General features: G+C 44.9%; 1 protein-coding gene across 9 annotated transcripts in view; it reads right to left on the bottom strand.

The window, feature by feature from the left end:
* CADPS2 (calcium dependent secretion activator 2) overlaps positions 1–26,033 on the bottom strand; it is a 619,537-nt gene that overhangs the window by 333,977 nt on the left and 259,527 nt on the right. For all 9 annotated transcript variants that reach the window (XM_090042182.1, XM_090042184.1, XM_090042183.1 and 6 more), the window contains exon 4: positions 14,335–14,415. In XM_090042182.1, the coding sequence (XP_089898308.1) occupies positions 14,335–14,415 (81 nt within the window). The remainder of the gene's footprint in view (positions 1–14,334; positions 14,416–26,033) is intronic.

The raw sequence follows: 26,033 nt of genomic DNA, 5'->3' as shown, positions 1-26,033 counted from the left end.
GAAAGATTGAGGAAACTGGGCTTATTTATTCTAAAGGGGAGACTGAGAGGTGACTGAACAGTAGACTTCAACTGATGGAGCTAGACTGTTCTCAGTGGTGGTAGATGACAGAACAAGGAGCAATGTTCTCAAGTTGCAGTGAGGGGAGTCTAGATTAGATTTAGGAAGAATTTTGTCACTAGGAGAGTACTAAAACACTGGAACAGGTAACCCAGAGAGGTAGAAGAAGCTCCATCCTTGGATGTTTTCAAAACTCACTAGACAAGGCTTTGGCTGGGATAATCTACTTGGCGATAGTCCTGCTTTGTGCAGGGTGCTGGACTAGATGACTTCCTGAGGTCCCTTCCAACTCCAACCTTCTGTTATCTACAGAAGTCTTGGTTTTGAGAAACGAGGCATTAACGTGTATTGTGAAAAAGCATACACTTACAAAGAACAAAAATGTTTAATAACCTTGCATATTTTGGGTAAAAGGCTGAATTAGATGAGAAAGTAATGAAAAGAAATGTATTTTGTCTTACTAGAATTATTTTGAAGATGAAGATATGGGCATTGGCAGTTAAAGTCTCATGTATTAATCATTTTTCTTTTCTTTAAAAAGTAGACGAGGTAAACGAAGACTCAGAAATTTTTGGTTGGGAATTTATCAAAAGGTATCATTAGGAAATTACTCAATACCTCAGGAGTGTGATAAACAAGTAATCATATTGCTGTGAATGCAACGATCTCCCTCCGTGAAGTGTGTCATAAAAGATTTGGTTTCATAGACGTTAGGGCTGGAAGGGACCTCAGATGATAGAAATAGTGGACATAAAGAGAATCAAAGCATCTGAGAAGAACTAAGCAAGGTCGCAATTTGCCTACCAGGACAAATATAGAAATAATAACAACATCCAGCCTAGGTTATGATAGAGTACAATGCCAATGTAATCCAAATGCTTTAAAATAATTTTTCAATACCAACAAATCTCCAGTTATTTTAATTTAGTATCTAAGTGTACCTACATATGAGTGCAGGAGCTGCTCTGACACACTGTAATTAAAGTGCATCAGAACAGACTCGATTAATCAAGTCTGCTGAAGCGTGCTAATTACCGTGCTCCAGCAGCCTTCCATGTCTTGTATATATGCATCCCTGCGCTTCAGAACAGTGGCAGGGATGCTTGAACTAAAACTTGTTGAATGAGCTTCAATTCAAATGTCCCCACCGCCATTTTGAAGCATGGGGACACTGATACACAAGATGTTGCTGCTTTTTTAATTACAGCAGCTCTCAGAGTCACTCTAATTAAACCGCCACCCCCCTCCAGCACCAAAGCACGTGTGAAAGTGCCCTAGATTTGTATAGTATTCCCTAGAATGACTTCATCAGTTAGAAATAAAAAAACATTAACCAGTATTTTGATAAGTATAATGACAATGTTTAAATTGTCATAACTATAAAATATGTATTCTTTTAATTTATTAATTCATTCAACTCCCCAGTGATGGGTACATTCATTCAGGATGACTGAATACCCCATGAAAGGGGCTCAGGTGAAGTCACAACTACTGGAGCTTGGCCATGACGACATGCAAATTGCACTTCCCCCACCCAATACATTTTGACACATGATACAATTTCACACAGGAGAAAAAAAATGGTAGAGAAGCTACAAAACCAAATAAAACTACAACTGTTTTCCTGCATATAAAACAAAGCAAAATGTAGAGTGGGTAAAAGACCTTGAGATCAACGTCAAGCTTAAAATACTAGATTAAAAATAAGCAAGAGCTGTTGGGACCGCAGACACATACACACACACCTCCCCCATAACAAAGGAAGGAAGTGAAAAATAGTTGGCACCTCATTCTTACAGTCATAGCAAAGTAATGAAAAAGTGAAAATAAGCATCAGTTGTAGTTGCGATCACCCATTGTTTAGAGCAGGGGCAGGCAATTATTTTGGCTGGAGTGCCGCATAATGAGTTTAGTGAGCTATTGAGGGCTGCAAGGGTAGCCCCACCCACGATAGATGCCCCACCCCATGGTCACCATCTTGGGACCAGAAGTTCTGCCCTCTAGCCCTTGACTTTTGCCACCAGAAGTCCCTCCTCTTACCCCCAGTAAGTAACTCCATTTGGGAAGAGGATTTGCTATCTTGGCACCAGGAAAAAACATCAAATTATATACTAAAAATCAAATACTGACAATAACATATTTTAATTTTATTTTGAAAAAATTGGACTGATTTGTGCAAGTTTGTGTCATATATGCAGAGGTGATTGCATAGTAACCCTAAATTAAGTCTTACTCTTATATATTGCGCGGGACATGGAGGGGTATAGGAGGTATGGGTGGATGGGTATGGGGTTTGTGGGGGGATGTAAGAGAGAGTGTGGGGGTAATGTGTGAATGTGGGTGGGTTTTGGGGGGGTGAGTTTGTGGGGATGTGTGTGGGTGGGAATGGAATTTGTGGGGTGTGTGGAGGGAGAGGGTGACTGGGGTATATGTAGGATGTGTGGGTGCGTGTGTGTGGTGAGGTACATGCACACAGCACTGAGTGAAGCTGCTCCCCCCCCCCGAGGCGCATGGGTGTGTGTATGGAGAGGGGTGCATGTGAAGAGTGTTGGGGAGGTGTGGGGAGTATGGTGTTTGATTGCATGTAGGGGACGGTGCGATTGTGGGGGCGGGAGAGGGTATGGTTTGCAGGTACGGTGAGGCATGCATGGAAGCCCTCCACACATGCCCCCCTGAACCAATCAGCACCTGCCCCCACTCTGCAACAGCCTGCACACCCTGTGGTGTCACCCTGACACCACCAACAGCATTCATCTCCTGTCCTGCTCTGCCCACCCGCCTGCTCTGGACTGACCCAAGTGACAGTGGATCAGCCGGAACCTGTGGGCACAGCCTTGACCCCAGCCCATCCTGTGCCTGCTTTGCACCACCCGCAGCCAGGTAAGGGCTATGCATGCAGGTCCCCACTGGTACCATGGGGCTAGGGCCATCGGTGGTGGCAGCCAGAAGGAGCCACCACTGCCTGGGCTGCCTAGAAAGGCAGTCCACATGTGAAGCCACCCTAGCCCCACTGTGTGCCCAGGGAGCAGCAAAAAGTGCCACAGTTGGACAATGCCTGGGTCAGGCAGGACCAAGGGATCCACCAGGGGCCCGGCAAAACTCTCTGTAGGCTGTATCTGGCCTGCAGGCCATATTTTGCCCACCTCCGGTGTAGACCTTAGTTTTGGGGCAGAAAAAACACCAAATTTTCCCTTCATTAAGGAACATCTTTTTATATCATCTCACTTACTTCTTCAGACCTAGCTATGAAGAATTCCAGTATAATTGGGGATACATAACCAGAAATCATTACCGATATAAGTATTATATTTTTATAGGAATTGGGCATGAGCTACAAAGGGTCAGATCTGGAGCCAAGGTCATCAATGTGGGGTTGTTTGGCTTTTGGGTCTTTGTCCTGATCTAGTTTTTTGGGGGGTTTTATTTATTTTTCTGTTCATATAATTCTTGAGGCTACAAATACTACCTGAGATTATATTTATCAAGTGACTTTCCTGACTTTTTCTATATTGTTCCTATACACGATAATTCTTCCACAACCCCTTGTGATATGACCTAAGTAGCCTTTAGGTTCAGACCTGGTTCCTATGTATAGTTATTTAATCTGTTACTGAAATCCCAATATTTGTTTCTTCATTTGGAGATGAAAGTTGAGGAGAGAAAAACAACAATACAAACTGAAATTTGGCCAGAACACAATGGCTGCAGTACCAGTCTGATTTAAGGCTCTTTGGAACATTGTTATGTCTAATAAATATCAGACTCTAGGAACATTTCTTATTCTGCTGGTAATGGGACCATTTTTCTTGTGGAGTAAATGCTTACAGCAGGGGTGGGCAATTATTTTGGGTGGAGGGTCGCTTACTGAATTTTGGCAAGGCATCAAGGACCACATAACAGGCAGCCAGAGGCAGATATTAATTTTCTAAATTTTTTAGGGGCCCCGCAGGCCGGATAGAATGGCCTGGTGGGCCGCATCCAGCCTACGGACTGCATTTTGCCCACCCCTGGCTTACAGGAAGGAGAAAAGCTCTCTCAACTGTGATTTGATTTCCTAATTGGTATAAAAATCAGTTAAGATTTTAAATATACTTGGGTTTAAGCATCCTAACTGATCAGCTGAAAAAAAGATGAATAAATATTAAAAAATGCTCTCAAAGACTCTTTCTGATCCTAGATCAGCACATATCTAAAAAGACTTGCCTTTACTAGGAGGGGTAATTCATTTTTTTTTTTTTATGATAAATATATTTCTGGTATTTTTAAGAACTCTCAAAATCACAAATTTTATACAGGAAGAACGAATATTGTGCTCTTGGAAAATTTCAGAAATGTGTTGATCACCAAAAAGTGCAGTTATTCTTTTTAAGTTAGAATACTGCTTGTATGAAAGCCAGCTTTCAACAAAAGAATCTATTCTTCTTAACTTTGAAGGATGAGAATAAAAGGCCCTGGGAATAGGTTATCCTGTATAAACAAATCCTCAGATTTCATACAGCCAGTCTTAATTATTTTATTCCTTTCAGAAATATCTGAGCCACGCATGTTTGTAGTGGAAATGACTAATACATAAAAAAAAAAAAAGTCAGTTCTATTTATTCCAAGTGTAATACAAAAAAGGAGGTTATAATGTGCCTTCTCTGTTTATTTTGAAGAACTTGATCACTTGGGTCTAGGTGACCTTTCGGTCTCTTACCTGCTGCAACACATCTTATCCTAGATGATCAACACAGAAAGGAAGGGCTCTTGTACAAGGACTTCCCTTTAGAAACTTTTAAAGCTTTGCTTTCAATATAGAGGGTATGAAGGTTCATAGTTTGCAAAATCCTGCACTTGATGCTCAAGAACTGTGCTGCTTTCCAAGTGATGGTATCGCATAGAAAGAGTAAAAAAAAAAAATTGACATATTTCCAGAATACAGGTTTCCCTCGATTTATGCACGTTCTTTATATGCAAATTCACTTTTATGCGATGAGCATATATAGACCCATCATTTGTTATATGCAAGGTAAATCTGCTTTTAAGTGATCAGCATAGATGCCCCCCATGCCCAAGCAGGTAAGTTTGTAGGGGGAGGAGATAGGGCCATGGCCCCACTCACCCCAGCCCTGGCTGTAGTGGCCTCAGGAGCAGCTGGCACCAGCTGCCTGCAGCCGCTGGGCTGCACTGTGCTCTGCCTGTCCCTCTGTACCTGAGCTCCACTTATCTACACTACAGGCCGTTGGTGTCAGCTGCTCCCAGGGCCACTCCAGTATGGGCTGGGGTGAATGCGGATAAATGGAGCCCCAGCCAGTGCGGGGCATGGCACTCATCCCAGCTCTGGGAGCAGCCAACACCAGCTCCCTGTAGCAGCTGGGCTGCACGTGCCCCGGACCTCCCGGGGCTCTACTGGTCCCCACTCACCCCAACTCCTGCTGCAACAGCTCCGGGAGCACCTGATGCTAGTTGCCTGTAGCCTCTGGGTTGCATCGTGCCCTGGTGCATGCAGCTGGTGTCAGCTGCTCCTGGGGCTACTCCAGCATGGGCTCGGGTGTGGACAAGTAGAGCCCTGGGCAGTGTGGGGTGTGGCAATAACCCCAGCCCTCGGAACAGCCAACACCAGCTACCCGTAGCAACTGAGCTGCACCGTGCACCAAGTCCCCTGGGGCTCTGTCGGTCCCCACTCACCCCAGCCCCAGATGCAACAACCCCAGGAGTAGCTGACACCAGCAGCCTGCAGCCGCTGAGCTGCACTGGGTATCAGTTGCTCCCGGGACCACTCCAGCTTGGGCTGGGATGAGTGTTGGCTGCTTCCAGGCCTGGGGTGAGTGCCGTGCCCCGTGCCACCCAGGGCTTCACTTCTTCACACTCACCCCAGCACGTGCTGGAGTGGCCCCAGGAGCAGCTGACAGCAGCTGATTGCACCAGGGCATGGAACAGCCCAGCTGCTACAGGCAGCTGCTGTCTTGGGGCATCCTGCTTGTCTGCACTCACCCCATTCTATCCCTATTTGTTACACTGTAAAGTGGGTTTGCTTTATGCAAATTCAATTTATGCGCCATTCTCCGGGAATGCATGTATCACATAAATTGAAGGAAACCTGTATATATTTGTGCGGAGGAAGAAGCTGGAAAAAAACTGAACTAAATTTTCATACAAGTCAGGAGGATGATTAGCTTTTTCCCTTTCCTGAAAATGAATTTACCCGTAAGCCAGACAAAATGTAAGTCTTACATTTTAGAAAGATTCTTATTTGTAAATATTGCAGAACCCTTATTTGTAGTTTCATTCCACTAGTTCTGACTGGGGTTATCTATTCTCCTGTACTCACTTCAAACCAAAAAAGTAAAGCAGAAGTTAGGGCAGGGTGCCACCTTAGAAACTAACTTGTTCAGGGAAACTTGAACTTTTACAGGCACCAACCTACATTATCAGATGATAGTAAGTGCCACCTTGCCCTACCTTCTACCTGACTTCAAACAAACCTAACTAGTTCTGTACTTAACACAGGGTGGAGAATTATTTCAGCTGGAGGGCTGCTTAACTAGTTTTGGTGAGCTATTGATGGCCACAAAGTTAGCTCTGCCCCTCAACAAGTGCACTGCCCCCTGGTTACCATCTTGGGACAAGAAGCCCCACCCCCTCTCTTTGCCAACAGAAGTCCCTCCCATTTCCCTGGAAGTATTCCGGGGGGGGGGGGGGCAGAGTTCCATCTTGAAACCAGAAAAAACCCCAAATCCGATACTTAAAAAAAAATCCAAACATCTACTGTAACTTATTTTAATTTTATTTTTAAAATATTTTTGCCCTGATTTTTGTCCATTTGCACAGAAGTGACTGCAGAACAGCTCAAAAGCCTTACTATTCTGGTGGCGTGTGGAGGGTGTGGGTACAAGAGTATGCATTTGTGTGAATATGGCGTGGGGGGGCTGCAGGTATGTATGTGGGTATGGTGGGGTGTGTGGGTGGGGGCTGCGGGGTTATGGTGGAGGGTGGGAGTATGTTGGGGTACAGTGGAGGTCAGGGTATGTGGAAAGGTTTGTGTGTGGTGGGGGGGTCCCCTCAGAGTCCCTGGAGTGTACAAGTCCCTCAAGCTGCACATGGTGGCAGTGAGCAGGGCCAGCCCTGCTCAGTCCCATAGTGCGCAGCTCCCCATGCTCCTCCACCCCTCCTCCAAGTCCCCAGCTGCAGGAGGCAGTAACATGCAGAGCCAGCTCTACCTGCCCAGACAGGGCCAAAAGAACGCCCAACCAAGTCCCTAGTTACACACGGTGGCCGCAAGTGGGGTCAGCCCCATAGCATGCAGCTCCCATGCTCCCACCCCAGTCCCCAGCCACAGGTGTTGGTAGCATGTGGGGCCAGCCCCACCTGGCCCTATAGCACTCCTGCCCATGTCCCCAGAAGCACATGCTGGCAGCGTGTGGGCCCAGCCCCACCTGGCCCCATAGTGTGCAGTTCCTGTGCTCCTGGCCCATTTTTCCCCCAGCTGGAGTCCCTGGCCCCAGCCCAGTGGGGCCCATACCTGCATTTTCAGGCTTGTAGGAAGGGGGGACTGGGAACAGCCAACAGGTGGCCAGACCGAGAGCCTCTGCCAGGCAGAAGCTTCTTGTCCCTAGCATCCCCTACCTTAGGGCTGGTGGTGGGTCAGGCCAGGCTGGGATGGGGGGTGGTTGCTTAGCAACCAGAGCCACACCTCCTTCATGGAGACGCTGACTTGTAGAGTGGCAATGAGGGCCAGGGCTTATTGACGGAATTGCCTAATGGGCTGGATTTGGCTTCCGGGCTATATTTTGCCCACCCCTGACCTAAGAAGTAAACTATCTCATTATTATACTCTATAAAATACCACTGGCCATTTGACTGATCTCAAATGGAGATCATGTTCATCTTATGGTCATCACTGACCACATGACGAACACGAGCCTGCAATGCGATGCTGTGGCTAGTAAAACAACCAAAATGCTAGCTTGCATCCATAGATGCTTCTTGAGCAAATATTGGGACGTCATTCTCCCCTTGTACTCGGCCTTGGTGAGGCCGCAGCTGGAGTACTGCATCCAGTTTTGGGCTCCACAATTCAAAAAGGATGTGGAGAAGCTTGAGAGAGTCCAGAGAAGAGCCACACGCATAATCAGAAGTCAGGAAAACAGACCACACGACGACAGGCTGAGAGTCATGGGACTCTTTAGCCTGGAAAAGCACAGGCTCAGGGGTGATCTGATGGCCACCTATAAGTTTATCAGGGGTGACCACCAGGATCTGGGGGAACGTTTATTCACCAGAGCGCTCCAAGGGATGACGAGGTCGAATGGTCACAAACTACTGCAAGACCATTTCAGGCAGAACATAAGGAAGAATTTCTTTACTGTCTGAGCCCCCAAGGTCTGGAACAGCCTGCCAGCGGAGGTGGTTCAAGCACCTACATTGAACACCTTCAAGAGCAAATTGGATGCTTATCTTGCTGGGATCCTCTGACCCCAGCTGACTTCCTGCCCTTTGGGCAGGGACCTGGACTTGATGCTCTTCCAAGGTCCCTTCCAGCCCCAATGTCTATGAATCTATGAAAAATGTAGTCAGAGAGGCTTTAAGAGGGCAAACATTCCATCCTGAGTCTTAAGTGACAATTGGGCTGCATACACAGGTTCAAATGACATGGGAGAATTCTCCTGGGTTTGTTCTCCAGGTAGAAAAGCTTACATAGATATGCCTAAATACACATTCAAATGCTAAGCCCTTGAAAAGTAGAGAGCATGCAGGGTGCACACAAAAGTGCAGCTCCCAGCTGTAACTAAGAACGATTTCCACAAAGCATTCTGAGTTGCAACGTTGCCCCAGACCAAACAGAAGTTCGCTATTGGTTCCAGGTGGGAGAGGAATCTAGCTGTAGGCTGGGAGCCTGCAGCCAGATTCCCATAGCAATGGCCAGGCTCTTTGCCAGTACTTACTGTTTTCAGAATGGGAGGGGGGAAAGGGAGCAGAGGGAGCTCATTCTTGGGGCTCCCCAGCTGGTGCTGAAGGGTGGGCTGAGTGAATTAGAGCTCCCCCCCTCCTCATAGGGGCTCCAATACACCCACACTAACTTCTAAGAGGGTCTGAAGCCCCCCCAGACTGAACTCTCTCTGGTCCCTTCCCCCCTTCCTTTCTAAAAACAGCAACAGGCTGGGAGCTCTACTGGCACAAGCGACAAAAGATACTACACTTTGAAACATCTTTATCTGATACCTCATGCAATGACAGTTCAGGTTTTCATTCAATTGGCCATTTTTGAAGCTGTATGCACTGTGCGCTTGTGTTTGGTCACAACTATAAAGTGCTTTCTGTAGCCAGATCAGGAAAAAATTGTCACTTTTCTGTACCTACAGTTCTGACACTTCAGAGCCAGGGAACCCCTGTGCACACATCCCAATGTGTTTTGCAGACTTGTTCAGTCTGCATGGCAACAGATGGTAGCAGTGCAAAGGGCAGCCCTGATTGGCTGACCCAGACTGTTTTTCAGGCCACGTCTCCCTGAAGCACAATATGGGGGTTGTGATGGGGAGCAGAAAATGCTGGAGCAGAAGAATCCAGTTTGAATGACACACTGTCTCTCAGAAGCGGTACCAGGGACAGGTGCAAAGTACACTGGATGCTGGAAGTTTCTCTCAGAAGAGAATTTGTACAGGCTTCTACTCTTACAGGAGAAACTCTCTCCAGGACAGATTTAACTGTGACTGCTCCCAGATTATATTTCTCCTGGAGTGGCTATTTTTTACTTTGGGAGAAAAATCCTAAACATTTGTACACTCCTGTTTCTCCTGAGAGAGCAGCAACTCTCTCACAAAAAACTGAAGGTCTATACATGGCTATGGGGTTAAATACGGTTAAAAGACATACCAGTTTCTATAACATGCAAAGGCAACTAGCCAACTTATACTTTCAAAACCTGACTGTCCTGATACCTATTTGTAGTAGAATCAACTTTGAATTAGCCTTAGGCTTGCATCTGGAACAAGTCTTGAACTCATGAGATGCTTTAACCACTGTACAACTGTACTATACATTATATAAAACATACAAACTATACTGCCCAGTGTATTTTAGAGTACCTTTTTTGCCTTCAAAAGAGACCTAAGAATTGTACTCTATTTATATGCAAAATCAACCTATAATCAGGGCCCCCTACAGGTTTGATTTTTGTCCTCCTTGTATTTTTGTGCACAATAAAAATACAAAGTCAGGGTTTTTTAAAACTGCTTGGGTCCTTTCCTTGTTTATTTAATATTCCTGTGGGATTTTCTAAAATACAATGCTAGTTGAAAGTTTCATAGTTTCACAGATGTTAGGGTAGGAAGGGACCTATTAGATCATTGAGTCCAACCCCCTGCCCTGGGCAGGAATGAGTGCTGGGGTCAGATGACCCCAACCAGGTCTTTCTCCAATCTCCTTTTAAACATCTCCAGGGAAGGAGACAGCATCACCTCCCTTGGAAGCTTATTCCATATTTTAGTGCAACCCTCAGTGTAAAGATTTTTTTCCTTGTGTCCAAGCTGAAGTTGCAGTCTTTTAGTTTGTGATCATCATTTCTAGTTACCCTGACAGGCGCCCTGGTAAACATTGTATCCCCTATTTCTTGCTCCCCCCCTCGCCTGATGAGTTTGTAGGCAACCATGAGATCACCTCTCAGCCTCCTCTTGGAGGAGGACAATGGCAGTTGAAAATCTTTAACTGCAGTTATCAACCTATATTCAGGGATTTCTCCCGTCCCCCCTAAAACTGAACCTTAAAACCAAGGGTTGGCTTATATGCAGGGTTAGAATTATAGAGAATTAGGGACCTCAGGAGAACATCTAGTCCAACCCCTGCTCAGAGCAGGACCATCCCCAACTATATTATCTCAACCAAGGCTTTCTCTACCTGGGTCTTAAGAACCTCTAAGGATAGAGATTCTATAATATCTCTGGGTAACCTGTTTCAGTGCTTTACTACCATCCTCATAAGAAACAGTTTACCAATTATCTAACCCAGGGTCAGCAACCCCCGGCACACATGCTGAGCATGGCACGCAAGGCCATTTTGCTTGGCACACCACACGCCAGCCCCAACTCTGGGTAGCTGCTACCAGCAACAGACCCTGGGCTGCTCTCAGCTGGGCTTCCAGCATCCCAGCTGCCTGCTGGGAGCAGCCTGGGCTCCCAGCTGGCAGCAGCTATCCAGAGCTGGGGCAGGCTGCAGCTGGGAGGCTCCGGAGCCCCAGCATCAGCTCTGTTAGCAGCATGTGCATGCATGCCATGTGGAGCCTGGCACAGCTGTTTGCAGCCTACCTGCTGCTTGCTGCCGTTGACCAGAGCCCAGGCTGGCAACAAATAGCTGCCAGCTCTGTGCCAGGAGCGAGGAAGAGACTGGGGATGTGCTGCCTCAGGCCCTTCCCACCGCCCACTTCGAGGCGTATGTGCATGTTCCAGTACAGAGCTGATGCGGGGGCTCCGGAGCCTGGCACAGCTGTTTGGAGCCTCCCAGCTGCAGCCAGCCCCAGCTCGGGGTAGCTGCTTCCAGCTGGGAGCCGGGATGCTGCAAGCCCTCCTGGGAGCAGCCTAGGCTCCAGCAGCTACCCAGAGCCAGGGTAGCTGCTGCCAGCCACAGAGCCTGGGCTTGTGGGAAAGGGGCAGCAGGGCTGGGGGGGCAAGGGGCACAAGCAGAGCGTCCTACCATATACCCCCTGCCCTCATTTTGTTTTTCTGCCATGCCAGCACTCCGGCACCTTCCAAGGTAGGCATTGTGGTGTTTTTTGGCACTCCAGCCAAGAAACGTTGCCTACACCTGATATAACCTAAACTTTCATTGAAGAAACTTGAGACCAACTTATGACCCCTGCCACCCCCAGTGCTCCTTCCTGCCCATGGAAGGGGGTCGGACTAGATGATCTGTCTAGGTCCCTTCTGACTCATTGATTCTATGACTCTATGACCATTGCTCCTTGTTCTGTCATCTGCCATCACTGAGAATAGTCTAGTTCAGGGGTGGGCAATTATTTCGGGTGACAGGCCGCTTACCGAGTTTTGGGAAGCTGTCTAGGGCCACATAGATAGCCCTGCCCCTTGACAGGTGCCCCACCCCTGAGCACCATCTTGTAACTAAGTCCTGCCTACTGGCCCCTGACCTTTGCCCCTTTGTCCCTTCCCTTGGCCCCGAAAGTATTCCTTTCAGCAAGGGTTTTGCCATCTCAGAACCAGAAAAATACCAAATTATATTCTAAAAAGTGAACATCTACAATGTTCATTAATATGATTTAAAAGATATTGTTGACCTGATTTACATGTGTTTGTGCTGTGTACATAGAGGTGATTGCAAAATAGCTTAAAATGAAGTCTTACTTTTGTATGTCGTGGGGGATGGGTATATGGGGTGAGGGAGCACGTGTGTGGATATGTGGGCTATGGGTGGGTATGGGGCTTGTGGATGTGTGTGGGGCAAGGGTGGCTGGGGTTTGTGTATGGCAGTGCAAGAGGGTATGTGGGTGCATGTGTATGGTGGGGCGTGCATGTGGGACTCACTCTATAAAGACGCACACTTCCCATGAGCCTACATACACACACTCATGTGCACGCACGCATGCATGTGTACCAGCTTGGTCCCATGCTCCACGGTCCAGTGATACAACTGGGAGCCACGTGGTGCTGGAGCAGGACAGGGGCAGGAAAGCAAGGAACTGGTTGGGGGTAGAGTGGGGCTGGGCTACTGAAGCCTGATGAGGTCCTACTACCCCTGGGTCCTGTCAGCTTTGACAGGCTGCCAGGAGTGAATAAATATTAATTTACTAAATTTTTAGGGGCCCTGCGGGTCAGACAGAATGGCCTGGTGGGCCGAATCTGGCCCGTGGGCCATATTTTGCTCACCCTTGGTCTAACTCCATCCTCTTTGTAACCACCCTTCAGGGTTGGCCCATAATTGGAGCAATACCATGTACTGTTGTAATAGACTATAATCACTGGAGTTACATGTGCACAAAGAACCAGAGGACAGAGCCAGCAAAGAGCCAGGAAATGATCTTCATTAGATATGGCTCTATCTCCCAGGAAATTCTGAGTTAGAGGGAGGCTCATCTGTCTCTTTTTACAAGATGGGAGCCCTGCCCCACCTTGGGATGAAATGATACAGCAGTTTCTGAACTGTGGCTTGTGACCCCAAATGGGGTGACAACATCAGTGGATGGGGTCGTGGGGGTGGGAGGCCAAGCTGAGGAAATTGGGTCATGCTGAGGAAAAGTTTGGGAAGCACTAGAATGATGTCCTAGGATGGTAAAGCAGGAGTTCTTATCCCAAATGCATAATTAGCAGAAATTTCTCTGACCATTCATGATCCCTTAACTTCCACATATAATAAAAAAGATACAAACAATAAATTAGCATTTTTTCTAAAATGTCATAAATAGTATTCCCTACTTTAGCTGCTGTCCTTTAAATCAGTGGTTCTGAACTGGGGTGCTGTGGCCCCTTGGTGGGCTGTGAACAGCTTTCAGGGGGTCTGCACTACACCCCACCGCACTTCCCGTCCATAGTAAGCCAGGGCATGAGGGGAGCAATGGCTGGGTCATAGCAGCAGGGTAGTGCTGCAGCCCAGCATGCTAGCGGCTGGTAGCAGGAGGAGGTGAGGGCAGCAAGGCCCTCTGCTCCAGCCTGTTACTCCTTGAGCTGCTAGTGGCACATGGATGGTGTGGGGGTCCTGCTGGTGGCAGCAACAAGTCTTGCCACCCTGCTCAGCCCTTCCATGCCAGGTCCTGCCTGCTGGGCCATGGAGGAAGCTCCTCCCTGTGCTGATCTCACCAGGCTGCAGCCCAGTGCCCACCATGGGCACAAAAATCGGGGGGGGGGAGGCTATGCACCCCTAATGCATCCCTATGCCCCTTTACCTTGCCTATGCCCTCCCCGCACACACTGGATATGCAGAAAAGCAGTTGTTCTGGCACACGTGGGCCATGGAGTTTTTGCAGTATGCTAGTGGGGCCTCAGAAAGAAAAAAGGTTGAGATCCTCTGATTTAGATTACCTGCTAAATTCATTCATGGCTTTACTACATGTAATGCTAAAATCCATCCCAAATTTTAACTCTTGCCACTACATTAAATGCCTACATAAAAAAATTGCTTACATGAACAGTTCAACATGTGCGCGCATGCATGCACACAAATTTATACCCTCCTTTTTTTACTTTCTATTAAAGCTTACTTTCTCTTCAAAGGATCAAAGGTTAAAAATGGATGTTGTGTAAGTACATGCACACACTACAAATCTGTAGCTACAGAAGTGACAAACAAATTTACCTTTGCCATTTGTTCTGCCAGCTGTAGACGTCCATCTAGCTCACGTCTGATCTGAGCTGCTTGTTCATCTGCATTATCCAGCTTAGATATAAAGCAAACAAATTGCAAAAATTAATCATGTGGGATATGCTCTGGTAGAACAGAACATTTTTATTTTATAGAGTTTAAATATTTAAAAAACAAAGGACTAGCAGAAAAAAATACATCCTCTATTTTAATATAACAATTTCTGAATAAATATTACGGTCTGACTTTCAGCAAAAATATAAGAAATGTACATTTGAAGGTGAGACACAAGTTTGAATCATGGCAACTACAAATGCAGAGTACAGGGGTGGTATTGGCTATTCTGTCACACAAAGGGAACAGTACAGAATAGTTGTGCCTAAAACTTTCCAGGTTTTCCTTCACCTTATTCATTTGTTAAATTTACATGCTTCTTTCCCCTCCAAAGGTGTTCAGGTTAGGTTACAATAAAAGACAAAATAACGTACCAAGACAGAATAAAATATTAAAATATGATAGTGTAACAAAAGAAATTCCCCCACTCCCACTCTGCTACCTCTCCCCAAGAAGAGAGTTCCATTCCCTCCTCAACCCCTATCCATTATCTCTATAAAAGATAAAGATCTTTTTCTTCACATTCTCTCCCATCCATACCTAGTCCCACTCTTCTGCTTCACATCCTGGTAAGTCTCCCTCCCCCTTAATGTCCCACCCAAGTCCATACCTCTATCTGTCACAGGGAGGCTATGGCTATCTTACCCTACCCTCTCTCCTGCCTCACACCATTCCCTTAATGACCCTCGAAAAATCCTTAATTCCCCCTTCCACAGTAGGGCATACTTCCTCCTTCCACAGTAGTTGTTCCCCCCATGCACTCTTCCTTCCTTTCTTCCCCAAATAAACACTGTATAGTATTCATTAAAATATAGATATATCAAGGGACTGTAGGCCACTCCCATCCCTGCCAAATGCAAAGCCCATCCCTGCAATGTAACTCATCACCTACCCTAGGGCAACCTGCATTCCCTATAAAGGGGACTGATATCAGCAGCCCCTACACTAAGCTGGGGGCTGCTGCAGTCCCTGGAGGAACTACAGGGCTACCAGAAACAGCAGTTCTGAGCCCAGGACAGCCTGCAAGACAGTTTATGATGACAAAGCCTCCAAAAATGTATCAATACTTCACAGGCAATAGAACACAGGGTCCTCTTTCAAAGATTTTAAAATTAGTATTTTATAGAGATGGAGTGAGTGACAAAAACCAGAGATGATAGAATAGGGAAAGTTTTCATCTGATGCACATACAAAATTTCCACCGATAAAAGTAGATGGAACGAGTAGCAAATCCCTTAGACGTCTTTAACTTTAATACAGTTAAGTTCCAGGGTGCTAATGACTGCCACCCTGGTTTGATGGTGGCAGTCATTAGCACCCTGGTGGTTTGATCCACAGATCTTGTTTAAGTTAATAGCTTGCTATGTGCTCACTGGTTGGGCTACATGAATACAGATACTTTATAGTCCTTCATGAAGTAAAATAGCTAAAACTATTGGGGAGCTAGGGCCGGAGCTGCTGTCAGTACTGTTGCTCCATGGCTGAGCAGAGGCCGGAGCAACTGTGAGCTCCGTGTCCCAGGCCAGAGCTGGAGCTGTGGAGGCTAAGTGGGGGGTCGGGCAGGGGAGGAAGGGGAGCAGACTTGAGGGTGCAAATAGCGTAAGCAACTGGAAGGGGTCAGGAAACTTGTCTCTCCTGCCACCTGTCCCCATGCAGTGGTGGCAGGGGGTGGGGGGAATTTAAAATGACTCTTCAACAGTTAGATTCTATACATGGAAAATTATAATGACTTTATGGGGGGGAAGGGATCATCTTGAATTTAAAATCACCTTGGATTCAGGTAAATACCATATGTTGACTAATCCTAATGAAAATTAAAGCCAATGAGCTCAAGGTGTAATGACAAGTATTCTACAGATATTTTTAAAATTACATAGAAGGAACTGACTGGGTCAGGTATTAGCGATGTGATAAAAAGCCTTCCAATCTTATTTCATTAGGAATAAAGCACTGCTACATTTTGATGGCTCTCTCTACCCTTGCAGCTATTCAGCCAGATGTACAAGATAAACCAACAGGACAAACACTGAAATGTATCCCAAAAAATTCCAAACTTGGGCTTAGTAAGAGAAAGCAGGTTCCAAGTATGAAAAGTCCTCGACTGGCACTTCCACTGATCTACTCCCAGTACAATCTGAGGCAAAGACAACAAACCACTCGGGCCGGATGTAAATGTCTCAGTTCAAATATAATCCTGCATTTTATGAGAACCTACATAAATCCCAACACAAGACTGAAATGGTAAGATGCTGCTTCTTTAATGTAGTTCCCCCCCGCCTTTTTTTAAATTACAGAATTAGCCTGAAAACCCTTGAAATAAGTAATATAACTTTGTTTTGGATCTGTATAAAGTAGGTCAAAATTCTTTATATCTTAAGAAAATATCACAGGATAAAAAATTCATTAGATAAGTATCAGCTCGAAGAGAATTTAGATAGCTAAATTATACATTCCTGCAAAAAGCAAAAAGGTTTTTTTCCTACATTTCCTTCAGCTGCTCAAGGACAGCTTTAATGACTGGCTCTCTTATTTACTTGGTTAAATAGCCAAAGCTTTGGATTAAAGATTGAATTCTTTACTTATTTTTCCACTTAAGAAAAATACATTAAATGATCACTTCACTTAATGTGCGTATGGTTTTTTTTTAAAATCTGTCTTGAGGAAGCTTGGCATCTTTTAGTTTCCACAATATTTAAGGCTGCCTGTTAGTTGTTTATAATCAACTGCTTGAAAAAAAAAATAGTTATTTTTTAATTGCTATTTCTTCCTGAATTATATATTAATTATACGTGCTTCATTAATTTACAGTAAGCAAGGAACCAAGACTAGAGGGCTACAGTGTAGAAGAGTCTGCTCCAATAATTAAGAAATGTTCATGTGTACTTTACATGATCTTCAACAATACAAATTTTAATTGATTTTTCAGGCATTTAAACCCATCAGTTTCAGTTACTGTTTTAGTAAGGTAAAATGAAGAAAAAAGAATTTCCCAGTCATGCCTGAATGCTGACTTCAGGGGATCCTAATGACAGTGGCTGTGGCAGTGAGAGGGTTAACACCGTAAGCTCTGACCTTGAAGACTGAACTCCATCCCCTCCCTCCATGAGGATGACAGAGGAAGGCATCATACAGTAGTGTTTGGACAACTATTTCTCCAAGCTTCTGTTCTAGAAAAATATAATCCGCTTCCTCACTTAAGACATGGACCCTAATTTGGTGGGACCGATTTTTAGAAAAAGGAGCATGTGGTATATAAACAAATACAGTAATTTTTTTGCCACGGTGAGAACCTATGCATCAAGGCTTGGGTTCTCTCTCACTCAACTACAACTGGGTCATGTATGAAAGGAAGCGAGTCAGCTCCTATTCCAATTACTAGGCACCTAAATGGACTTGGGTGCCTAAGCATGAGCCTAGTCCATGCTGCTTGAGTCCCTGAAAAACAGAAAACATACAAGATACATGAGTCCTCCTCTTGTTTGATGCTCATTGTGACTCAGTCTGACAGCTAAGATGATGATGTGTTTCAACAATAGGCATGTTAACATTTTTTCCAGGAACTTGGCAGGGTGAAAATAGGATCACACTTTTAGCCCCTAATGCATGAAATAAAATCTGACTATGCGCCTCCATTGGAGACATGTATGCTTTTTTGTTGTTGTTTTTTTAATGAATATATAGATTTAATTTCTCTCCATGAAGACTCCTTTCCTCATTTAAGTGATGAATGAGGCTTCCATGGCACCCATGTATGGATACTAAGAAAGCTCAAACCATCGCAAGATTATTAATGTCCTCTAAATCAGCTGGTGAGAGAAGAGTGATTTTGAGTAACATGCTACACTGTCTACTCCGGGCATGTTTACACAAGACATTTATTGCAGAATAGACTAACTCGCTCTTCAGTAAATGTCATGGTGTCTACACGTGCAGCGCTATTAGGCCACAGGGACCTAATAAACATCGCATCTTACAAGTACTACCCTGCTGTAGAGTTTTTAACTTCATAGCAACACATGTAGACACTGACATGGCTGGCTGGGGCACAAGCATACTTCAGTGTAGGGGCTGCCTGCCAGGTAGTAGTTTGTGCCCCAGGCAGCCCCTCTGGAGCATGGTAAGATGGATCAGAGCAGTCCTGACTTAGCAGGCTGATGCCCCCAGGCCTTCTGCCAGCAGGGACTGCTCTGACCTGGCTCAATGTGCTATGGTCCCATCTACATGCAGCACTTGGGAGCAATAAAGTCAGGCATGATATAGTCCAGGGTTTATTGTGTAGCATTAATATGCATGCGTAGATGTGGCCATTTATACCTACCTCTGCCCCTGCAGTTAACTTGAACAAAGTAGAGACTAAAATTACACACAAACCAGTATAAGTAACTGGGAACCAGTTCAAATCTGTAACACAACAAAAGTTCAGTGCACATAAACTGCTTTCAAAATGGCCAAAACCTGGCTGGATGCATTTTCAAACTTGACTGGTTTACATTAAATTGGTTTATTGAACTTCTGTCCCAGATCCCCTCCAGATTCAAGTTAACTCACAGCCCACCAGCATTCTAGGATGCTTTCCACCTCCCTGCAACCCATCCTCACAGTGTGGGCAGGCTAGCCTTGGCCCAGGTTTCTGCTCCAGCTGAGCAGGGAGGTGTGCTCTAGCACCCCCCCGGCTTCTGGCTTGAGCGACTGCAGGCATGTGGCTGCATTTTTGGAATCGAAAGTGAATGTCTGTTCCCTTGCTTATCAGTCAATGTACACAGCTTTGACTAACCTGTGAAGAATGAACTGATTCAGCCTCAGGCTTTTTGACTGTTTGTACTTAGCCCTACAGTCTATTCCTGTTTAAGCTGGAGGGCATAAGACATGCACAGATCCTAGTGATCATATGTGGAATTAGCCCAACAACCTGGCAAGTATTTCCCTTGTTACATTTTTCTCTAAAAAGATAAGTAAAATGTTTAATGGATACAATAGTAAGCAGCTGGCATTTCTGCCAGCTGGGGCATATAGATTCAAGTAGTGACCTAACATCCAGAAGCCTAAAAGGTAGTATATGCTGATCACATTACAATGTAAAAAGCATTTACTCCTCAAGTGATAGCTGAGCCCCTTCATTCATTGAGCAATACTCGATTCTGCTCAGAGTGGAGCCATTCTTAACCCTCTCAATGAGAAATAAAATTCTTTAATATAAGATGGAACACAGAGATGTGAAGATGGGGAGAATAGGCACCTTGATGTTACTTTTTGTACAAAGTCATTCTGCTTGTTGTGTTGTGTCAGATAAAAGACAAGTTTTCAGGCAAAAAAGTCAGTGGCTCTCTGCCCAAAGATGAATGTATAATCAATTCTTTAAAATATCCACTAAATCTGTAGTGGCAACAATAGTAACATGGGCAGATCTAGGATTTTGAAAAGTGGGGTGCAGACTATGTGGCATATCATCACATAAGAGAACACATTTTTCTCCAGTTAAAGAAAAACTAGAATCTGTACTTATATGCTAGGAGTCTAGCATTATATTACTGAGTTTAATATCAAAGTGAAAATAAATATATATTTATTAGAATGCTCACTAATTTGTTAAAAAGAAAAACAAATCAGGCAAAATAGTCAAAAGAGAGCATTTCATTAGTCTTGTGGTCATTACTGTTAAATGTATGCCTCTTATTCAGATTCATAAAGCAAAATTTAGACTTCTTGAGTGTCTTAAGTGTCTCCAAAACTTTACTGTCAGTCATCTGCACACCTGAATTAATATTACCACACCTGAGTCTTTTAGCTAGAGCTACAAGTAGTCTGCAGGGCTGTGAAACGTAAGACAGATATTACCAACAATGGCTGACAGACAGCAAAACTACAGAAGAAGGGATAGTTCTTCAGGACCAGAACTAGAACTAGGCAGCTGGTTTTATAGTTTGGGTAGACTAGGAATCAAAGGGGTGGGGGAGTAAAAATTCATCCCCCTGGATTCACCCCTGAGTAGAAATATAATACAGATCTGACAGATACGGTGATTAGAACTTTCTGGTTGTACCTACCTGCCTACATACAGAATAAAATGTATTCAGCCCAAAACACAAAGCATTATCAAAAAATGTGTACTCTCTCTCAAGTAATTATTTCTAAACCATAAGTACTGGAGCTACTAGTGGGATACAGAAGAACTGCTCTATTATTTTTCCAGTAAAAAAAAAAAGAGTGAAAACTAAGAACTGGCATTTTTGAGGGGGCTTGAGTTTATGAAGGGGGGCTCCGAATTAAATGAGGTGTGCCTTGAGTCTAAAAATGTTGAACACACTGGTGTACATCAAGTATGTCACAGACCTCAGACTTAAAAATAACAATCCAACATTCAACATCTATATTGGCTATCAATATACAGGTACTTCGTTGATCACATTAGTAATGTTGAAAACACTGGTGTTAATCAAGTATGTCACAGACCTTAGTCTTAAGTGTAGAGACCCCAAAAGAGCAATAAAAAAATTAGCAACCCCGTAGATGATTTTAAAGAATCTATAAGTAGAGAACATAATTTAAGAACAATGATCCAACATTCCACATCTATACTGGCTATCAATATACAGGTACTTCTTGATCACATTAGCAATGAGACTCTCTCTTTTTACTGAGGACTCACAATCATTTCTGCATTACTTTACAGTAGACATCTACAACAAAAATTTATTTAGAAATGTAATGAGTTTTTAGTTTCGAGTGTACTACAGCTACAAGTAATCAAAGCAATATTGTCCCTAAACACCAGAATATACTAGTTGTAATAGTTGCTTATACAAGAAATAAAAATGGCTGTCAAGCTGAGCACTCAATAATTTACTAAAGTAATTAAATGGGTGGTAAAATTGAAATTATTACAACCTCTAGTTTCCTAAGAAGGACAACTATACAAATCAGAGACTTTTTTTTCCTTGTTATAGATTATCCTGTTTGCTGAAACAAAAATGTTCTTCAGAAGGGAAAATATTACACAACTTCAATAGGTATAAATTACTATTTATTTTAACATGAAAGAATTGCTTTTTTACTTTTGAAATGATGGCTCATTATCACCCTCTTAATGTGACTTATTTTGCAATAATGTCATATAGTTCAATTCTCTAAATAAAACATTCAATTGCTAAGCAACAAAGTTGGTCATATGTAAATGCCTTAAGACTATTATTATGGAAAGCATTTGACTTTCATTTTAAATAAATAATATATTTAATGCATTATAATAATTTAAAATCAGGAGTTCTATAATTTTCCATTTTTGTCTTTCTGACAAAATAACAACTGTCCAGTCCCTGAACTACATTACCTGAGATTATTCCTAAAAAAGGTGAGCATGAATTTAAAAAAATTAGCTTTAACAATACTTTCAAATTAAAACTCCCTTGTTACAATCATGCACTTAGTGATTTTCTGAAATAATGTGCCTCACTTAAATAGTTAATTGTTAGTCTGGAAATTGGGGGATGAAGTGATGCATAGGCAATGATGTGTTTGTGCAGCCTAAGCCACAGAGGAGGCTGTATCAATAGAAGCAGTTCTATTGTTTTTACATTCAGATTTACACAGAGTAAATTATAATAATCCAATATTCATGGATCCCCGTTTCTGGCTCCCCATCTGGAAAAAACAGGGCAGAGTTTCCTAATGAACTGAAGGAGATGTAAAGACTTTTTTGTCACTTGTGCTACCTGGTCATCCAAGCAAAGAGATGAGTCAGACAGATTCATTTTGATGCTTTGAAATATCTTAATGAATGAGGGTTCTACTTCCATGGAATATAGAAGTGTGAACAAGAAAAAGATAATGATGCTGTCAGACCAATTCTTCAAAGCATTTCCCTGCCAATCTCCAGTCTGCCTCAGTTGAGCCAGGCTGGTTCCCCTTCATTTAAGAGTTGATCTCTAAAAGACCTTGTGGCATCTTTGAGGACAGCAGTTGCATCAGTGATATATGAAGCTAGATGATGAATATGTCGTGAAAAACTAGGACAACTGTGGCATGACCCAAAAACTCAGTAAAGATGAAAATTGGATATTCATGGCAATGAAAAATTGTGGATGACAATGAGAAAGACAGTGATCCAGGCAACTACAGTGCCTTTTCCCTGCATTTAATATACAATACCTTAGACAGACACTGAAAGAAACAACGGTCAAAGATATGGAAGCAAACAGATTTCTCAGCATATAACCAAGTACTTCCCTGCTGTTGTAATAGTAGGTAGGGCATAGGCCATTTACCTATGAAGTACTATAGGATGTTCTTGATATTCTAGATGTAATACCTTGTAGTTTTGTGCAATTATTTGTGATGGCAATTTGGGGGTTTCCTTTAAACCTCCATGTTTGAAGACCTAAGCCAACCTCAAACTCTTGAAAGTAGAAAAAACCAGAGCTGGTCACTGAAGGGTTTCCTGCATCTTCCTCTGAAGTTGGGGGCACCATCACTGATAAGAAAATGAAGTGCCTGGATTCAACATAAACCCAGTTCTTTCTCTTTGTCTCCTTAGGACAGCAGCACACTATTATATCGGTCATTTATTGAGTATTGTGCCTAAATGGTAAATAAAAGAGTATGCACAAGGGCATCCTCATTAAGATTCTGCTCAAAAGTCTACTTTTAGGCAAAACTGGTACTTGAGCTAAGAACCACAGGTTAGGTCAATAGCAAATCTTGTTCTTTTAACCATAGTTTACTGCATATTTGTTTATGCATAAAAAAGCCACAGGAAGGAAAAAAGGTTTAACATTTTTTAGAGGTTGGAAGGCAGCATGCCTCGATTTTAATTTTAAATACCCTTTGCTTACACTCATATTACCAAAAGACCACAACACGTTTGTATATTTTGACACAAAAGGAAAATGTTATTATGGGAAAAAACTGGCTAAAAGTACAGGAACAATTTGAAGTGGGAAAATGAATATTACATTGCCAAGTACTGTGTAAATGTCTCCTGTTCATTTGAATTCCCATAACAACACAGTATGTCAAATATCGTTCAGATGAGAAATTAAAACATTTTAATTGTATGCAAATGGAAATACTGACCTGACAAAGATTATGGTTCTTTACATCCATAATTACTAAATCTAACTGCTCTCTCTTCCCACTGAGCATTTTATTAATATGAAATTAGCTGCCTGTAACTTTTTATTTCATAATAATATTAATATGAAATAGCCTTTAAAGCACCACACAATGGCATACATTTGTTTTCTAAGTTAATGACCGAATTCGAAGTCTTTGGAACATATCTGTAGATTTTGGGTCTCACTTTCATTGCTACGACACTTTAGGAACACTACTGTTAGTTTCTGTAGCACAAACTTATGAGACAGTGCTGCTTCCAGCGCCCAGAAGATAGCTCTCTCCACAGTGGAAAGGTCTAGACCCTGCTAGACTGGGAGACTGCTCAAAGCTCAGTTCTCAGATCAGGCAGCAGATCCCTTCTATGGCACTTCAGTACGACAGCCAAGTTGTCAATGCCCTAATGGGATGAACAGCACAGGGAGTAAGGGGCAAAAAAAGGGAGAGAAGTAGTAAGCCATTAGTCTGAAGCAGCGGTGGGCAAAATATGGTCTGCAGGCTGAATCCGGCCCACCAGCCCATTCTATCTGACCCGTGGGGCCTCTAAAAAATTTAGAAAATTAACTTTTATCTGTCCATGGCTGCCTGTCAAAGATGACAGGCAGTCAGTGGCAGCAGGAAACAGCAGGAGCCTGTGGCTGAGCAACAAAGCTAGCCCAGCTCCACCCAGCCCTGCACCGCCCTCAGCTCCCAACCAGAAGCCTCTGTGGCTTCTGGCCTTGTACCCCTGGAGCTGCTCCCCCTCCATCCAAGTGGAAAGTAAGGTAAGATTGGATGGAGGGAGTGGCAGGAAGTGGCAGATGCAGGGAGCTGTGGGGATATAGAGAGTGGTGCAGCGGCAGGGGAGGCAATAGGGAGCAGCATGGGAAATGGCAGCTGCAGGGAGCGGCAGGGTCCACGTGGTGTGCAGCAGGCAGTGGAGTGACAGCAGGTGGCAGGATCTGGTAGGTGGTATAGCCCTGGAAGGTGATGGAGCCGTGGTGTGCCCCAGCAGACAGCAGGGCCGTGGTAAGCCCCGGGAGGTGGCAGGCCCATGGCAGGTAGCAGAGCCATGGTGGGCCCTGGCAGGCAGTATGGTTGTGGCAGGGCCACAGTACAGTGATACCCAGCAGGCAGTAGAGCCACGGTAGGTAGCAAGGCTGCAGCAGGCGACAGGCTCCAGGAGGTCCCCAGTGGGTGGTGGGGTCGCAGCAGGCAGTGAGCCCTGGAAGGCAGTGGGCCCCAGCAGGCAGCAGAGCCACCATGGGCAGTGGAGGCATAGCAAGTGGTGAGGCCTGGCAGGCAGCAGAGCTGCAGTGGGCCCCAGTGGGCGGTGGATCTGCGGCAGGCCCCAGCTGGCAGTGAAGCCATGGCAGGCAGCAGAGACATACTGGGCCCTGGCAGGCAGTGGGGTTGCAATGGGCAGCAGGTCCTGGCAAGTGGTGGGGCCATGGTGGGTGGTGGAGTGGCGGTGGGCAGGCAGTGGGGTTACAGCAGGCAGTGGCGGGTGGTGGGCCCCAGCAGGCAGCGAGGCTGTGGCAGGCCCTGGTAGGCAACAGAGCCATGGCGGGTAGCAGAGCTGCAGCAGGCCCTGGCAGGTGGCAATGGGCGGTGGAGTGGCAGCAGAGCTATGGCCAGGCCCTGCCAAGCGGCAGGGACTGTGGGGAGCACTGCAGGCTGTGGGGGGGCTGCAGGGAGCAGCGGACAATACTAGAGGAGGGACTCCATCAAAAGCTGGTGGCAGGCAGGAATACAGAGCCCATGCAAGTGCCCTGGGACTGGCAGGAACCCAGGGTGGTGTTGCACAAGCGCAGAGCCTGGGCATGGGGTCTGCCTGGCTGCGTTGTGTGAGGCTCACATAGTCTACTAAAGCTGCAAGCTATGGAGCTGGCAACCTGGCCCCAGCTCTCTCCCACCCCACCCACCATAGCCCCACAACCTCCTATGGCCCCCACCCCAACCACATACCCCACCGTACATGCATGCGTGTACACACACACACACACACACACACACACACAGAGTCTCCCCAACCACACTCCACCACTTACACTCCTTTAATGCCCACACAAAACACACAGTAGGACTGTATTTTGTGTATTATGCAGCCACCTCTAGATGTACTTTTTCTAAACACAGAAATTAGTGCAAAAATATTTTAAAATAAAATTAAAATAAGTTATAGTACATGGGGGGGGGTGCGCGCGCATGCGCGCCTCTCTTTACCAGTTTCCAGACTGCAGCACCCTTCCTCCCAAAAGGAGTACTTCCAGGGCAAGGGGAGGGACTTCTGGTGGCAAAGATCAGGGGCTAGGGGGTGGGACTTCCAGACCCAATATGGTGACCAGGGGTGGGGCTACCCACGTGGCCCTTGACAGCTCCCCAAAACTTCGTAAGTGGCCCTCTGCCCAAAATAATTACCGGTCCCTGGTCTGAAGTCAGGCAGAAGACAGGGTTAGATACACACCTTATACACCAAGTAAGATATATAT

Source organism: Crocodylus siamensis, chromosome 4 (genome assembly GCF_052110815.1).
Source record: "Crocodylus siamensis isolate JL-2025a chromosome 4, ASM5211081v1, whole genome shotgun sequence".
In the NCBI taxonomy this organism is placed as follows: domain Eukaryota; kingdom Metazoa; phylum Chordata; order Crocodylia; family Crocodylidae; genus Crocodylus; species Crocodylus siamensis.
This window is presented reverse-complemented; position numbering and strand designations above follow the sequence as displayed.